Source organism: Phaseolus vulgaris, chromosome 11, assembly GCF_051622355.1.
Source record: "Phaseolus vulgaris cultivar YP4 chromosome 11, ASM5162235v1, whole genome shotgun sequence".
NCBI lineage: Eukaryota > Viridiplantae > Streptophyta > Magnoliopsida > Fabales > Fabaceae > Phaseolus > Phaseolus vulgaris.
The window spans coordinates 45179174-45197452 of record NC_143508.1 but is presented as its reverse complement, the minus strand read 5'-3'; the positions used below and the strand labels follow the sequence as shown (position 1 = coordinate 45197452).

The following is an 18279-nucleotide window of genomic DNA, read 5'->3' as shown; positions in this document are numbered from 1 at the left end:
AATATTACTAAATTATGGCACCTATAATCATCAAGCAAAGTAAATGAATATAAATAAATCATATTTGAGTTCAAATATCAAAACAACTTTATTTACTAAACAACAGATTAAATTGATATAATCAACTTTTAGGATAACAACTGAAACAATGAAATGACAATTTATCAAGGAATTTCTTCTTAAATTCTCACAGGTAAGTGTTTATCTCAATTTTCACTGAATCCTAACAAATCACAGTTGTTTTTCATTTCACCTTCACATCACAATCACATTAGAATCATGAATCTTAAGCTCTTCTACATGGTTATAATCAATTTAAACAAAGGTTGGATATTTGGACTTGAGTTTCTAATTAATAAAAATGCCTTAATCATTTTTCATGCTCTTTTATGATGTAACATAAAATAAAAAATAAAGCAATCACAACTATTAATTCATCAATGAAACTCTCAAATTGTTTAAGATCACACACACTTACCTGACTTAATTAGCCTAATTCCTTATTGTTTGTCATTCTCTGATCTAACTAGTCATCTTGTTTAATTTTCATGTACCACAATCTCAACTAAATTGGAATATGGATTCAACACATTTTCTTTTCCAACCCATGTCTATATCATTTCATTGTTCTAATCTTAAACACAAAGTCTAGTTAATAATTTCCCCACAATTTAAATTAATATTCCAGTTCTCACAAGAATATTTAAGAACAAAATAAAACTAGAAAAATAACTCAACAAATAAAATATAAATATAAATATAAGCAAATTAAAAAACTAAAAAAATAAGCAAATTATACAAATTGAAAAGAAATAACTGTAAAGATAAAACCATGTTTTGTGCTCAATCATCTCTTCTTAGCAACTCATCCAACTATGTGTTGAAATCCTCATCTACAACTTTAGATGATTCTGCTTCATGTGTTGGACCTTCTCCTCGGGTCATGCAATATACGATTCAAACTATTCCGAGGTCATTAAACCTGGTTTTACCACACAACATATAACTTAAACAAAACACAAAAAAACAAAATATAGTAATTAAAATATTGGGTTGTCTCCTAGCAAGTGCTTGTTTAATGTCATATATCTTGACGCATATTTCTTTATAGCTACTTTAACAAATCACTATGATGAGCCTTTCAATTTCACCACCTAAATAGGGCTTCAACCTTTGACCATTGACTACCCAACTTTTGTGTGACACTGGGTCCTCCAACTCCACTATTCCATAGGATTTAACAAGTGTTCTTCTAGGTCATGGTTGTCCTTCATAAGCCATGTTACTTTCATATTGAATTATCTCAATGTGAGGGGTAAACATATTTGAAGATTATTTTCTAACTTCTTGCATTTATGAATAACAATAATAACGGAAATTCACAAAGTTATTTCATTTCCAACATTTGTGTTATATTGTTACTTTCTTGCTTCACTGATTTGTCTAACATTCACCTCTCAATTTAAATAGCTAGTAATAATATTATTATTTATAGTTTCTATTTATAAATATTACATGCAAAAGCTCCCTTTTACGTATCACTTTATTTTTTAAGATAATTATGCTGTGATATGATTAATTCCTTGTGGATATGACAACTCTCAATTATACCACAATTGACTCGATCCGTTTGCCGAGTAAAAAGAGTGGGATTTAACTGACCTAAAATTGATTAGTCCACCACCAAGAAGCAATAGGTTCTAATGCGTGTATGCATGGATTGTATGAGACAAATAATTATACTTAATCTATGAGTTCATCTGAGTCTAAGATCATTCAATTAAAGTAAAGCTTGAATCGTCTAATTTGAACAATATATTGAAACAACATGACAAATTACTATATCATCTAATGAGTTAGAAGTGCTTACCTATCTGACACATGTTTGCAAGATGATTCTTCATTAATAGATGATGTGTTGTTCATTCTAGTGTTCTTTCCAGTTTGCTTTGTTGCTTATTTTTCTTAATATTCCCTTGCTTTTCTGTTATAGGAATATAGAACTTTTTGCTATAGGTAGTTGCAGCCATCCATTTCTCATTATCCTAGTATTTTTGAAAGCTGAAAAAGAAGAACTTTGTCTCTTGGTACCCATACTTGGTTGAGTCCTTTTTTGTTAGACTTTCTCAAGGAATCTCTTTTATGAGTACCTTTAGAAATTGGGGGTTATCGATTCAATTTTGAAATAGGAATTTATACTTTCATAATCAAATATTATTTTTAAGAGATTTCTTGAATTTTCTTAATCAAAGCATTTATATCAATAACCTTTTTAGGTTTAGTTTCTTCTTCATTTGAGTAGTTTAAGATTTGATCAAAAGGGTTCTTCATTTGAGTAGTTTAAGATTTGATCTTAAAGGTCTTTTTTAAGTGTGACTACATCTTTGTTGGTTCTTTCTAATTTTGTATTAACGATCTCAAGGTTTTCTTTTAAATTTAGATGTTCCTTATTTAGTCTATGATTACTATTACTTAATTTTGTATATTTATCATGGTTATTCAGGTTTTCTTTCTGTCAAAACTCAATATCCTTGCAAGTATTTCTAAATTTCTTTTTTTAGATATTTATATGCATATATGAACTGGATATTAGTAATAATGGCTTGTTGGTAAGCTTTTCAAAGAGAATATAAATCAAGAAGGTTTATCTCTTTATTAGAGTCGTCAACTCAAGAGCTTCTTGATGAATCTGCTACAATTTTATCACACATATCTTCATCAGATTCTTCTAGTGCCAATTTGTCAACAATAAGATAGATGTGGTCAATCTCAGTGTCATATGAGTTTGAATCTATTTTTTATCCTCTATCTCAACAATGATCTCCCGCATTTCTTTAGCACTAGTTATGGTGATCATTTTGATCAAACTCTTCTTCAGACAATGCACATATTATGATATGTCTTGCCCTGACATTGAGTTGGTATCTGTCTATTTGCTAATCTTTTCAGGTTCTCCTGGAAACAACTCTCCAAATGAATCAAATAGAGTTGGAATGCCTTCTTCAATGATAGCCAACAAATGTTCATCCATGTAGTTCAGAAAATTGACCATCCTTTCTTTCCACAACTCATACTTTTGTCCTTTGAAAAGAGGTGGTATGTCTATGATTTTTATCTCGAATTCCATTGAATGTACCAAGGATCTTACCTCAAGTCCATTTAAGAACTAGCCCATAAGATTAGCTCTAATACCAATTAAAGGTTCAATTAACTTTAAAAAGGACAAAAAGTTGAATGGAGCCTAAACTCAATTATTTATGACATAACAATGAGTTTTATGAATTAAAATAAAAAAAATATAGCTTTTAAAAAAAAAATACAATAATACCACGTGCCATCGACTATATGAATTTTTTATTTTATAATATATAATATGAAATATAATAACCATGAAATAATAGATATAAATTATTTCTAAATTAGACCTTAAATAAATGAATTTTAAGGTTGGATTAACCCAAAACAAAAGAATAAAGTGTGTAAAAAAATTGGCAATCTAAATTAAATTTGTGAATTTTTAAATATGACTACTAAATTTAGAAAATAAAATTCCGGAAATTGCAACTTAGTCTATTTTTAATTATCAATATTTAAAAGAATATATTAAATTTTAGTTTAAAATAAATTTGAAAAAAACAATAAAAGTAATAAGTTAAGAAAAAGAAATTAGAAAAAAAAAAACAGTAGAGGAATATTACCTGAACAAACGTCCTCCGTAGTTTATGAGAGAAGATAATAACAATAAACAAATTGATTCTGTTTCTGAGCGAAGGTTTCTTTCTTTCTTAAAACCCTCTGATTCCACTCCTCACCCTCAAATTCAGAACCCTTTCTCACTTTGCCTTTCAGTTCTGTTTGGCCTGTCACCGGCTGCTCACGTTGCCGGTTGCTGATCACCGTTTCTTTGTATGCTCCTTATTATCCCATAATTTACTTCAACTGAATTCTGGCCATGCTTCTTTGATCATACCCCGTATGCTTGTTTCCTCTGAAAATTGATCAGGGCCTTTCTGGATGCTTTCAAGTTTTCATCTTTTGCATACCCTTTTTGTTTTTACTGTCACTCAATGTTCTGCAGCCACATATACATCTTTTGATCACCTTTGTGCTGCATAGTAAGATAAGAATATGTGCGTCATGCATGTTTAGAACTTGTTTATGTATTACTGTATTGGTTCTGATAGCTCCATCACCATAATATGAGGAAGTTAGAGTTGGGTAATTCCTGAACTATTAACTATTCTTATTCTTCTTCTTCTTATTGTTGTTGTTTATGTTATTATTATTGTTTTGTTATTGTTATTGCTGTCTTGTGTTGTTATTGGTATTCCATCCACAATTAAAGCACGGTAAGTGTTGAATTGTGTATTTTCTGTAACATTGTTTAGTTACGATGACTACTGAAATTCAGGGGGTCCTATTCGTGACTTCTTTAAATTTAATTCGAGTTGATTCTAGAAGATATGTTTATATGCTAGAATGAGCCAGAAAAGATTCTGTGAAAATTTGAAATTTGGAGGAATTGTATTGGTACCTGTTTAATTGCCTTAGTGATTTTTTATTGTTATTAAGCAAAAGCGGTGAGAGTATTTCCTTTTAAGGATAAAGCTTTTTGTTTCACTTATGTATTATTATTGCTGAATATTTTTTGGTTCAAAGGGAGGAGTTGACTTGGACAAGGGTTTATAACAATTCACATACTGCTCAAACCATGGTATTATTGCTGAATTTTGAAGAGTGGGATTGATTTTTTATTTTTTTTTTATGATAGGCATTAAAACTTAAGGAGAAACATATAGTGTGTATATTTTCATGTGAAAGACAGTTTTGTTTGACATATTACCTTTTTGTGTGTAACTCTTTGTTTAATATGTGTGAGATCCTCTTCCACTGTTGTTGCAGTTTTATCTAGGATTGAAATGGTATTTTCACGAACCTGAGGATTGAAATCTCTGGTCCTGGCACAGTTTTACAAGTTCATGATGGATTTGAGGTTTAAAAATAATAACTGGGTTGGGAATATTTACCAGAAGTTTGAAGCAGTGTGCCTGGAGGTGGATGATATTGTAGGCCAGGTACTATTTCATTATTGCTTTTCTACTTTTCCATTTGTTTGTCTTCCCTCCTCACCTTTGCCTTATTTTGTAATTTATATTTTAATAAAACCACAAAAACAGAAGACTTTATTTTTTTTAAAATTTTGTTTATAAATTTTTTGAATGAACCTGTTTTTTGGAACAATATTGGTTTAAAGAATTCAATTCTTTTATGAATAGTTTTGAGGTTACATTTATGGATTTGTGAAGTGTAATCTATAGACTCTGATAGGGTTTTGAAATTATTGCTTTTCAATTATCATAACATTAAAGCATTGCTATCCACGGGTAGTTTAAAGAACTTCCTTTTTCTGGTAGGCAAAACTTCAATTATTCAATTACAGATTCCCACTTGTTGCTTTGATCCTTGTTCAGTTTCTTGTACTTGTATAACATGTTTGAGGTTGGTTACATTACAATCTTTAAGTTCCTTTGTTTTTTCCTCTTTATTTGTTGTATTCAGGATGCTGTAAAATATCTTGAGAATCAGGTCCAGAATGTTGGAGATAGTGTGAAAAAGTTTTATTCTGGAGTTGTACATGAACTACTTCCCTTTAATTCATTGGCCAGTTCAAAATATGAAGATCATCTTTTGGTAGCTGAGACAAATAACATTGACTTTTCAGTTGAGTCAGTTGCTTGTTGTAAAGATAATAATAAAAAAAGGGATAAGAAAAATCCCATCAATAATTGTTATTTGGCACTGATGGATTCCAATGCCATTGATATTGCTGATTACAAGCAAGCTGGTGTTCTTGCAAATGAAGAGAGTGATGAATCGTGCTCAGTTTCCCTGGAGTTGGAAGATTTTTGCATCACTCAGGAAGAAGTTGGCAGTGACTCAAGAGGAACTTCTGAGTCAAAGAAAGAAAACTTCCACACCAGCTTTGAAGAGATTGCTGTTGAGTCTGTTCCTAAACCAATGGTCTTCATGTCTGTTGGAGATACAGAATCCCTGGAATTCCTTATACACAGTGAATCTTCTTCTGATACTTTTGGCAGTGGATGCGAAGTTTCAATCAGAAAAAAGGTTAACATAGATGTGAATCCTGGGAAAAACTCATGTTTGATTGCTGAAGAAAATGTTATGAATTCATCCACTTCCCATGTGTTGTGTTCCCAGTCTCTTGATGATTCTAATGCCATTGATACTGCTGATATTCAGAAAGGTGGTGTTCATATCAGGCACGCAAGTGAAGTTAGTGATGAATCTTGCTTAGTTTCCCTAGACGTGGTAGATTCTCACATTTCTCAGGAAGAGGTTGATGATGACTCCCGAAGAACTTCTGTGTCTACAAAAGAAACCATCCATACAAGCATTGAAGAAGTTGCTCTTGAGTCTGTTCCTAAACCATTGAACATGATGTCTATTGGAGATAAAGAATCTCTGGAATTCCCTATACATAGTGAACCTTGTTCTGATTCTTTTGACTACAAAGTTTCAATCAGAACAAAGGATAACAGAGCTGTGAATCCACGTCAAAATTCATGTTTGATCGTTGAAGAAAAGGCTAGAAATTCATCCATGTCCGAAGTGTTGAGTTCCCAGTCTCTCGATAAGGAAGAATCAATTAATGTCTCCTTGTTTAGTAAATCGTCTAATGCTGACCAGAACACACATGGTATACTAGCTGAAGTTTCACCTGATGTTTCAGTGTCAAGTGAAAGGCCTTTTTCATGGACAGAACCTTCATGCTCGAGTAGTTTCTTAACTTTGGGCAGTCTGTATTCAAAGCAGCTTAATGAATCCTGCAAAAGCAATCCAGGTGATGCTATACTGTGTATTTCAGATGGTTTCAAGGTTCATACATGTTCTGAATGTTCCACCCATCTAGCTGGTCTAGTCACGGAACCTCAGGGTTGTCTCGTGTTCTCTGGTTACTGTCAATCTATGGAATCAGAAGGTTGGTTGCTATCTTCAAATTTCTATTTATGAGAATTTTTTCTTTCATTTCTAGTATATTTCATGATCAATGAAATAATGTCAGGATAATTCATGTAGACTTGGGAATGGCATACATGTTCTTCTCAATACAGCGCTATAAGAGGCTTGTCAGTTCAGATATAGTTCAATTAAACGATCGTGTCAAATAATATATCGACTAAAATTTGAACTCCAGATAAAATAAAATAAAAATATCTGAATAACTTGCTTCACTATATGACCTTTTGGCTTTATGTTATGCACAGTTAAAGCCATCTGTGCTGTATTATCTGTGCAAACCTGTTGTTTTTGCAAGTAGTATGGTTTATCCACACTCATGTTATATAGTGTATCCACACCTTACCATTTTCATTAGTTTTTTTTCCAGTATTTCATTTTGTGTAAAATTCAAATAAAGTGATGTAGATAAAAAAAATTATCCGGTATATTACGTGAAAAAAAATAACAATAGGAACAAATTTTGCACTTACGAATCTTATAATTAATTATTACATGTTTCATTTCATTTAAGTATATTGTCTCCTGTCTAACGTGACTTTTGCTTGTTCAGATAAATCACCGGTGAGTTCGATTGAATCCTGCATGGAAGTCATTCAATTGAATGATGATCTGAAGCTTGAGAAAAGATGTGTAAATGTGGATGATGGTGAACTCCATGCAGTCAAAAGATGTGTAAATGTGGATGATGGTGAACTCCATGCAGTCGCTTTTAGAACTCGAAAGCTTAGATCATATAAGGTACTCTCCTTGGCCTCTCTAATTGTGTTTTAATGTGTAAAGTTATTTAGTAAGTAGATATTGTATTTTTGTGTTTTGTGCTTTGTACAATTTAATACTTACCAAGTAACACCAGTGCTAATCTGCTACTCTATAAAAACTATAATTATAATAGAAGAAAATGCAGTTGCTTTGATATATCTCCCTTGATTCTTTGTGTTTTACATAAAATGGGTAGGGTAGGAAGAGGAAATGAAGTTTATTTTTGGAACTAAGTTATTGCATGTATCATTATGATCTTCTTTCTCATGCAGAAAAGAATCCAAGATGCATTTACTTCGAAGAAGAGGTTATCCAAGGAGTATGAACAGTTAGCAATATGGTATGGAGACTGTGATATTGAGCCTAGCCAAGATTTTTCAGAAACTTTATTCCCATTAAGCACCCGAACGAATATGGAATCAAAGAATGTTGAAGAGCAGTATGATTCAGAATCTGAGTGGGAGCTGTTGTAAATACAGTTAGACTGCATTTAAACAATGATAGACCAATTGCTTTGGCTCTTTATTTTTTGCATATTCAAGGTGGAAATGCATACTGAAACTTACATTATTTAGTTCCATAAAGAAATGGTAATAATGAATTATTTGTGATCATAATTTTTTCTCATTGGTTATTTTAAAAGCGCCTTTTATTTTATTTTCTTCCTCAAGCTGCATACCTGAAAAATGTTTTACTTGGTGTATAAATGGTATCTACTTCATACTAATAGTTAGTTAAATGGTATCTACATCTGTTTACAAAAAGTGTTTGTTTCTGAAAAAGAAAATGAATGATGAGCATGAAAAAAATGTGTGCCCCCCATTTGAGAGATGCTTGTGCTTTCTTTCATGGCTTCTCTGTTCATGTCAAGAGAAGTTTTGATAACCCTTAAATAGATATGCATATAGGATTTCATTCCATGCATCTGGGACTCCAGGTAGGCACCAGTGAATGCAATCAGCAAAATCTTTTGGGTTGGCTCTTTGTTCTTTGGTCAATAACTTGCCCTTTCTCTCCCCATAAACTGATGTGTGAGCATCTTTTCTATACTCTGATAATTGGGTGATATTCAAAAGGGTGACATCTATTTTCAGCACCTTTAGTGCATCATGTATTATCTTCATAATTTCAAGATTTGAGCCCGTTCCCCAATATGGACCTTGGATTGGGTATGACTCATTGAAGCAGTTTTCATTGCTTCCAGGTTTCCATTCCCAGCTCCTGAAGAATGAAAATCAGTAGTCATTTTTGGGAAGTGTCCAAATACAAATGAAGGAACATGAATTGAATGAGTTAAAGCATGTCTGCTTCAACAATTTCTCCTATTTACATCATTCATTTTAGTTCACTTTTGCATTCCAAACAAAATACTAGCATGCTTGATTTCTATTTTCAAAATTAGGATAAAAAAATAGGAAAGAATGATCTTTGGGTTTCTAGAACACTTGTTTTAAAAATGATTTTCCATAGATTTTGAATGAAAATTTAAAATCCTAGTAGCATGAAATTATCTTAGAAAACAATTTTTGGAGCCAAAAAAGTGAAAGGAATCACACATGTCATGTGTCTCTTAGAAAACAATTTTTTCACAAAAAGAGTATAAAAGTATTACATTATTTTCATCTCTTATCTTTCGTTTTTACAAATTTGTATAGGAAACAGCAAAAATATTTTTTTTTCATCTTAACTCTTTTCGGGACATCTCTAACAAGAAACAAAAACGACTGATAAAAAGATGGATCTTTAATCACTTATGAAAACAATGCATTTTCTTGAACTTAGAAGGCAAAGCATTGTTAAAGGATCATAACTGAGTTCTTAACTTATTGTTGTGAATCTTATAATCTGCATTAGATTTGAGAACTCCAATAAATTTTCACTCCAGTTTTGAAGCTCTTGACAGAGTTCATAAGGTAGAAAAACATTTTTTTTATCCTTAGGACACTTCTAAAGAACCTTTATTTAAGAATTGTTAAGCAATATCATTTGATGTGCTAAAGAATTAAGCTCTACTTTATTTATATCATAGAAAAATAAAAATGATGATTCAAACTGTACAATTTTTTACAGAGAAAAATGTTTGAGAACTCACCACAGATGTGTTGGAGACATACTCATGAAAAACACCTTTTGAGTCAGTGGTTTGATGTTTGATTCTAACCAACTAGCCCATGTTTCCAAAGCCAACTTGTATGCTGTGGTAACTTCATATTCTTTGACAAGATGTGGCGATCCATATCTTAAACAAAAAATGTTTCAAACCTTTTCAGTAAAGGAAGAATGATGTTACTGCTATGAACATTGAACTACACTTAGCATTTTGGACACTCACGTAGCATTGATCAAAGGTTTGTGCATCCACCAAACATAGCTCTCGAACACCAGAATGTCCACTCCTTTCCAATGTTTGCCATGGTTATTTATTGAGTCTAGTCTCACCATTCGTTTGTGTACCGTGTGATTTGTTGCATGATCTGAAATGGATTCCACAATGAATGGAGCCCAGTAGTACTCAATCGATGCATTGAACTCCTACAGAAAACAAAGCTACAGAACATCTTAGAAAACTGGGTTTGGTGAGAATGAAACCCCAAATTCATTTTTTGAATAATTAAGGATTAGACTTATTACTTCCTAGTAATTGGTCCCTAAAATTTACAGATTTTGACATCATTAGTTCTTGAACATTTAACATATTGATGTCGGAAAAGTACTAATATGACCCACATTCATGATTTCCAGGTACTAGGGTAAGATTTTCCCATTTGTATGAATTGATGTGTCCTACCAAATTTCTTAGGAACTTTGGATCTGCTCCAATCTCATGGTTATTTTTTTTTTTTTGACAAAAATGGGGTAATTTTTTCCTTTATTAATAAAATGGGGGGTATTTTTTAAAGTCGGAAAAGTTGCGACAAGATGACAGATTTTATTGTGAAGAAGTCGTGCTAATGTAACACGAATTTAGTTTAAAATAATTACATTGAAGTCGTGTCATGTGACACGACTTTTATTTTATTTTTAAAAAAATCCCATTTTAGTAATAAGGTAAAAAAAAAATTGACACAGTTTCATAAAAAATCAATTTCATCATAAGATATAGTAATACTATGTACAAGTTTGGTGTTTATATACATGAGAGACATGTGTTTATATACCTCAATTTTGAAGATCTTCATTGGTGGAATTCTTTGGAGGGATTTCTTTCCTTCAGGAATAACAGATTGTACCAAACAGATCATGGACTCAAATTGGCCTCTTTGTAATGAGTCTCCAATAAACATTATTCTCTTGTTCCTCAAAATGTCCAATAACTTCAAAGCGTTAAATCTGAAGTCAAGAAACACAGAACAACAGAGTAAACCTCACTGTTCCAATGTCACAAAAGTGAATGATTTTTTTTTAACAACGATGCACTGTTCACTCTATTACTCTAGAAACATGAAATACTTTTCTGCTTATGCTTCTGAGAAGCTAGTAGGAGAAGAAAAAAAAAAATTTTGTCAGTAAAATACATTTTAATTTCATAAATATGGATTGTCAGTGTAAAAAGATTTACATCATAAAATAGGAAAGAAAGGCACATAGAAAGTTAGAATGTGCATATAGAAGGGTGGCAATTGGCAAAACCTTGGGAGGTTGCATCCATTAGGCTGCCACCTCCAGTTCTTGTAGAAAGAATCAGGTCTGCCATTCTTGTGGCATGTGGTTTGCTTGACCAAGTAAGGGCAACTCTCTTCTTCATAGTGAGGATAGGACACATTGTCCCACACCCAAGTCCCTTCAAACACATTGCAATTATCCTCAATGCGATCCTCTGGCAAAACTGCAACAGGTAATCTGGTTTTTCCTCCTTGTGGCATGCCATAGATTCTCAAAACATAGCTCTGGTTGATCTTCAAACTATCTAGGACTAATCTTGCAGCTCCTAAGATCAGAATTGAGTACAACGCAATTGGGAAGAGGGATTGGATCCTTCGATCTATCAAGAGCTGCATTGACAAAGGGTGGTTCAAGGAATTGAGAACTGTTCTTACTTTTGTTACAAACATTTTCCCACTAGTTCCTGATTTCGTAGTTTGCTTGGGTTTAAAGCACTTTATAAAACACCCTTTACAACAAACGGTTGGTGGGATCAAAGTTTAGGTGCTGAAAATATTAAGATTGAAGGAACATATGTACTCACACTTAGGCATTGTCAAATGTCACATACGTGTGTCGAACAATTTACCTTTCCTTTTATTCAAAAAAGTGTATATCAAGTTCACCAACTCAAATACCCCTACAATAATTTAACTATGCAGGAGCAATCATTCATTATAACTATTAAATTAAAAAAATTAAAGTATATAAAATAAAAAGAAAGATGATTTTTTTAAACTTAATTAGATGCATTTTGACAAACTTTATGATGGTATACTAATTGTTTTTATTGGAAAAGATCACGACTCTCCCAAGGTAAAAAAAATGGTACTTTTAAAAATCGAATTTATACTTCTAAGGATTATTGATGCTCAAATTATTGATGAATACACGTTGCCATAAAAAAGATGACACCCTATAATAGAATACAACATAAATCATTATGACAAAAAAATAAAGATGTAAGAATTAATGTTCCAACCAAAAAAAATATGTAACCGAACAAAGTATTGTAAGTCAATGTAGTATAACCTCTTTGTCTTGCAAAATCAACTCCATCGAAAACGAAATTTTAGATTTAGCAAGATTAGTAACAAACTACAAACGTATAACTCTAACAATGATGTTCCAATTCTCTTTTGCAGGAGTAACATCGATAACATAATGTATCTGATTATGAACTTGCAATTTGGACATGATCTTTTGTTACGTAAACCACAATGTAAATGTCAATGTGAATATGACAACAAAAGAAACAACCGAAAATACCACACTATAGTATACACCAAAGAAAAAACCCAGAACTTCTAAATTATCTGAAGTTTGATGAACATACCTATCAACATTATATATATATATATATATAAAAGTAACTTTTAATATTTTCTTTAAAATTTCACATTACAAATTTTTAAAATTTAAATTAAATTTAAACATTAACTGAATAATTAAATGCATAGTATGCAGAATATCTTTAACAATGCAACCTATTAACATGAAAAATATGTTCTCACCGAAATGTTATCCTTGATTTTAGCATAGTTTTGGAAACATTGGAAGTCAATTTGCACTCGTCTCTAAATTTACATAAAATAGAAAAAATGAATTTTAAATGATAAAAGGAATATTTATGAAGCATAACATAAATAACATAAAATTATTAAAAAATAACAGAAAGAATTTTAATATTAATTAGAATATCGAATTTAATATTAATTAATGAGGTAAACAACTAAATTATGTATTAATTATTTTATAACAAATAATAAATAATAACAATTATAAATAAATCATAAATATAAAAAAAATACCTCTCATTTACCTTTTTGAGGTGTGGTACGGTACATAGTTCTTGTTGCTGCTAAGTAGTGTATTCTATTATAAAAAAAATAACATTGCACATGTGAGTGTTAAAAAATCAATCCCTTTTCTATGCTTTTAGATAGCGAGGAGGACTTACAAAATCTATTAACACTATTTTTGCAAAGTCAAACATAAAAACCTATAACATAGGCTTTACAGACGCGTCAAAGTAGACACGGTTTCTGTAGCAATACATACTTGTAACCTTTTTAAAGACAATTATAGGTATATTTACAAAGCAAATGTTGGATTCATAATATACAACTTTATATGAAAAAGAAGAGGTTTGAATATTAAAAACAACATAATTACAAAATACAACCTCGCCTTACCTTTTTTCTACAAAACATGTAAGAAAAAAAATACCACTAAACGTGATGAATGAATGATGAACACATACTATTGTACTATTATAATAAACAAAAAATTGTTAAGTTAAATACTGTAATATAACATTGTACTTCGCAAACCACCATTCCTTAACTGTTCACACCACTAATAGAACCCTCATATCAATCAGGCTCATCCCAATATGAGGCTCAAAAATTAATTTGTCACATTCACGAAGTTTATGGCAATCACAAAATTCTTTCCATCCACAGCCAAATTTAATAGATGCTTTCGGACGTGGGCGTATCAGAATTTTGCACTTGACTTGCCTCTTATGTCCATGAAGGACAATATACTTTAACTTGCTACCCCAAATGTAGTTGGCAAAATCAAGAGGTAGATCCTAAAAACAGACAAATAAGGATATAAATAAATTAATAGAGTAATAAATTAAAGTTAACAAATAGTGTAAAAAATGTCATACAAAATTACTAGATGGCTTGAATGGCACATATATTTTAATAGTAAAATGAACCTTCGGACCATGAATGAGAGGGCACCGATTCTGGATATGATCATAAAATTTGTATATAGATAAAGGGCTCGATTTTCCCTTAAACAAAGTAATATTAAAAAAGTTGTTTCCTACATAACGAAAAAATACAAAATGATTGCCTTCAAGACCATAAAATTTACGGAATTCAAATCATCCTCCACAGATCTCAGGAATGCACAAATCCATATTGTATTTAACAACATGTCTATGACATTTATTATCCACCAAGAACCAATTTGTACCAAGTTCAGAGGCAAACTCTAAAAGCACGATTAAAAAAAGCATGATCCTATTTGAAAAGAAAGAACATGTTAGATTTTGGTGAGTAATAATGTAAAATAAACCAAATATAGAAAACAACATACCTCGTTTAAAATGCTCTTGGTCTAGAAACTTCCCTATGTTTCCATTGTCAAAATCTCATCCAAATTTTGTAAATTTGGAATTTGTGGTACTATCGAAAGATTAGTCATAAGCATAACAAAAAGGAAAATGGTAAATCATAATAATAAATATAATGGATATATCTATGATAGATAGACATATACATAAGATATACATAAGACATAATAGATATGTATAATATATAATATATATAATACATAATTATAAAAGATATTAACTTAAATAAAGATATTAAGATATTCATATTAAGATATTATTATCATTACAATTATTATTATTATTGAAAGTTGGTAATAAGGAATTAAAAATTAAATATATTTTCTTATTATCATTATTATTATTATTGATAGTTGATAATTTAAAATAAAGAAATCAAGATATTCAGATATTCAGATTAGGATATTATTATGAAGACATCAATGGAGTTTTTTTTTGTTGAATGCAAACGACGACAGATATACTCCGATATACATAATAAATATTAAAGTTAATGTCTTTTATTGTCATTTCACAATAAAGATTAAAGTTATTATTTTATTATAATAATTATAAATATATTATTATATTATTGTTATCATTGAAAACAACAACAAAAATATTATGAAGAGGAAATACGCTTCCATAAGTTCATGATGAAGTTCATCATGGGGAATGACAAAAATGAAGACGTCAATGGAGTTTTCTTGAAAAATGTAAACGGCAAAGTCAGAGTGCATGAGAAATGTGAGAGAGAGTATAGTTATGTTAGATGGTAATAAATAATAGTATAATAAATACTAACACAAATATAAAGATGTCAAATTAGTTTTTTCTGGGACAATGAAAAACAGGCCACGTTTCAAAATACCTTAAAATAGATGGAAAACAAAAAATCTTTCAAAGTTGGATCAAATGTGAAATGAACATGAAAGAAGAAAACATTTCACACACTAAACTAAAAAAAGTGTATTTCAGAACTTCAAAAAAATAATAAGAATGTGAAAAATGATAGCAAAAAAATACACTTTATTGTCAAATAGGCAATAACAAAAGAGGACACATGTACTCAAAAGATATAATTTAATTTCAGTAAATGCCTTAAAAGAGTTAGAAAGCAAAAACATCTTTAAAAGTTGGATCAAAACTGAAATGACATAAAAGAAAACAATATATCACAATGAAAACCATAAAAATGTATTTCGGAACATCAAAGAAATCAAAAGAATGTGGAAAATGAAATGATGCAGTTAGTAAAAAAATACACTTTATTGGCGTATTAAATAAACAAACCCCAAACCCTAATTACAAATTTAGAAGATTATTTTACTTTGAAAGAGAAATATAAAAAAGCTAATAACCCAGATTAAAAGATGAAGAGATAAAAAAAAAAAAGAGTGCAAGGATTGCTTCAGGTACAAAAGTGACGATAAAACACTTTACTTGAAGATTAAATGGAGGAATCATGGAAAAAGATGAACTATAAAATAACAGAAAGGGAACAAAATAGAACCTATTCCATTGCATGCCATTGATTATGAACGAAAGCAAAATTTCTGGAGGTGGTTTGCCATAAAAGAAGAACGCAGCAACCAAAAATGATAGAAATGCAGCAAAAGAACATAATAGGTAAAGATTTTCTGCAAAAGTGAGCCTTTAAAAACGGTTTGAAATGCTATATGCAAGAGTAGTGATTATAAATTTCAAGATGAGACATTTATAATCAAAATAATGAAAATGAAAAACTTCTATTAAAACGAGAAATTTTTTTAATTTCCGCTTCATTTATTAACAATTTTGAAGTGCTCATTTATTAACAATTTTACGAAAAAGTAAAATTTTGTATAATTTGTATTAAGTTCATTTATAATTAAAATTAAAAATTATTCAATTCTATTGAATTTTATTAATTGTTCATGAATGAAATAACTGCATTTTCGTTATCATTTACTTGTGATGTTTACTCTCCTTTAATATGTAATTTTTATTTTTGTTTTTAATTTATTAACCGAAATTTAGTATTTATATTCAGAGCTCCAATTTTTAATGGAGAGAAGTCATTAAATTTTAATTAAATGCACAACACTTTTGAAATGAAATTAAAATAGAATTAACAAAATACAACTTACATATTAAACGAAAATTACATTACATTTAATTTATATTTCCATTCTACAACATTTGAATGAAAAAAATCCTAAATGAAGCCAATTTGAATTGTAAAACCAAATTTGTTTCTTTGCCAAAGCCAATACTCTAAGATGGGGTGCTTATTCTGCTAACATGCAATTTGAAATAATAATATGTTTTTTTGTATGGAAACAAGCATATGGAGTTGAACACAACCAATTATGCCAACTAATGATAAATATAAAATTAATCAATAAAACCAACATAGAAGTATAATAAAACTGATACAGTAACAACTAAATATAACCACAAATATTAATCATATAGGTAAACATTTACTTATATGATTTGTCCATAACCACAATGACCCGAATGTGATTCGAGGGCTTCTCACTATCACATTCAAAATACAGTTTGTTACCTTCTCGAAGAACATGTAATGCACAAAATTCCATCCAACCACTACCCAATTCTACACATCCCATTTCTCATTAATCGATTAAAACATCGCATGTGAACTCCTTTGAAGGACCATGCAAAACAACAATACATAACATCAGTGAGCGAATAAATGTGTCAAATGCAGGAGGACGTTCTTATACAAATTGCCAATTAAAGAATTCTAATTAAGAAATGGCCACATTATAAACATGATGCAAATAAACCATATCAATAAATTTGTTAGCAACATAACTATCACCAGGTAAGGTCCATGACATTGGTAGATAGTAGTTGTTATTGTGAAATGACATAATAGTCCTTCAGATAGCGGTAGAGAACGATTAATGGTATCCATAAAAGCTACCACAAAAGATTGTGGTGAATTTCCTTTGTAAAAAGTAATATGAAAGTAATTCACTAGAACAAAATTCTTCAATAACGACACCCTTTAAAGACGATTTAGTGATAACCATCGTTAAAAACGACGCGGTGGCATTCCTGTAATTTTTTTAAAATTTTTTCAGACTTTTAACGACGGTTCGCGCCAGAACCGTCGTTAAAACCAGACCCTAAACATACAACGACGGTTCGCCCCAAGAACCGTCGTTAAAAGTGCAGTTTCAAAGACGGTCGTCGTTAAAAGTGGTTTTTTCCCCCTCTTTCTCACACTCTCTCACATTCTTTCACACTCTTTCTCACAAACTCTTCTCCGCAACCCTCACACACGCAGACGCCCGCAACCGCACGATTCCGCAACGCCTGCGACGACCGTCGCGCCCGCGACTCCGCACCGCGCGATTTCACAGCGCCCGCGACCCCCCCTCGCGACTCCGCACCGCGCCGCGCCGACTCCGCACTGCGCCGCGCGACTCTGCAGTCCCCCGCGCGATTCCGCAGCGCCCGCGACTCTACACCGCGTCGCGTGCCCCTGCCGCGACCGGGCGCCACGCCCTGATGCGACCGCGACGACCGTGACCGCTCGCGATCCACTGTCGTGACCGCACCGTCCGCGCTCCTACCGCGACCGCCCGACGGACACCACCTTGACCGTTCCATCAACTGCCGGCCGACTCTGCCGTTGCACCTGCGATCGCCATCCACGACTATGTGACGACCGACCTGTGTCGCGACGCACG

At 31.6% G+C, this 18279-nt stretch overlaps 2 protein-coding genes across 3 annotated transcripts; one reads left to right on the top strand and one right to left on the bottom strand.

Moving 5' to 3' along the window:
- The first annotated feature begins 3680 nt into the window (after positions 1-3680).
- On the top strand, positions 3681-8414 carry LOC137824846 (uncharacterized). 2 transcript variants are annotated; one of them, XM_068630534.2, is made up of 5 exons: positions 3681-3906; positions 4903-5075; positions 5560-7000; positions 7592-7779; positions 8073-8414. In XM_068630534.2, the coding sequence occupies exons 2-5, from the start codon at positions 4980-4982 to the stop codon at positions 8271-8273; spliced, it is 1926 nt and encodes a 641-aa protein (XP_068486635.1). In that variant the 5' UTR covers positions 3681-3906; positions 4903-4979; the 3' UTR covers positions 8274-8414. The 2 variants fall into 2 exon arrangements, with proteins under 2 accessions (XP_068486635.1, XP_068486628.1); XM_068630527.2 differs by having other exon boundaries at positions 3723-4218.
- TBL31 (trichome birefringence-like protein (DUF828)) lies at positions 8344-11885 on the bottom strand. Its single transcript, XM_068630546.2, has 5 exons — positions 11431-11885; positions 10959-11130; positions 10133-10332; positions 9893-10039; positions 8344-9021 (listed from the first exon to the last, which is right to left on the bottom strand). Exons 1-5 carry the CDS (start codon positions 11850-11852, stop codon positions 8667-8669), a joined length of 1296 nt encoding a protein of 431 aa, XP_068486647.1. The 5' UTR covers positions 11853-11885; the 3' UTR covers positions 8344-8666.
- Positions 11886-18279: the final 6394 nt, after the last annotated feature.

Coding starts and splice junctions, on each gene's coding strand:
- TBL31 (XM_068630546.2), bottom strand. CDS start 11,852: ATGTTTGTAACAAAAGTAAGAACAGTTCTCAATTCCTTGAACCACCCT. Junction 10,040..10,132: donor AAACCTTTGATCAATGCTAC/GTGAGTGTCCAA, acceptor TTTTTGTTTAAG/ATATGGATCGCCACATCTTG. Junction 9,022..9,892: donor ATGTCTCCAACACATCTGTG/GTGAGTTCTCAA, acceptor TTCATTCTTCAG/GAGCTGGGAATGGAAACCTG.
- LOC137824846 (XM_068630534.2), top strand. CDS start 4,980: ATGATGGATTTGAGGTTTAAAAATAATAACTGGGTTGGGAATATTTAC. Junction 7,001..7,591: donor TCAATCTATGGAATCAGAAG/GTTGGTTGCTAT, acceptor TTGCTTGTTCAG/ATAAATCACCGGTGAGTTCG. Junction 7,780..8,072: donor GAAAGCTTAGATCATATAAG/GTACTCTCCTTG, acceptor TTTCTCATGCAG/AAAAGAATCCAAGATGCATT.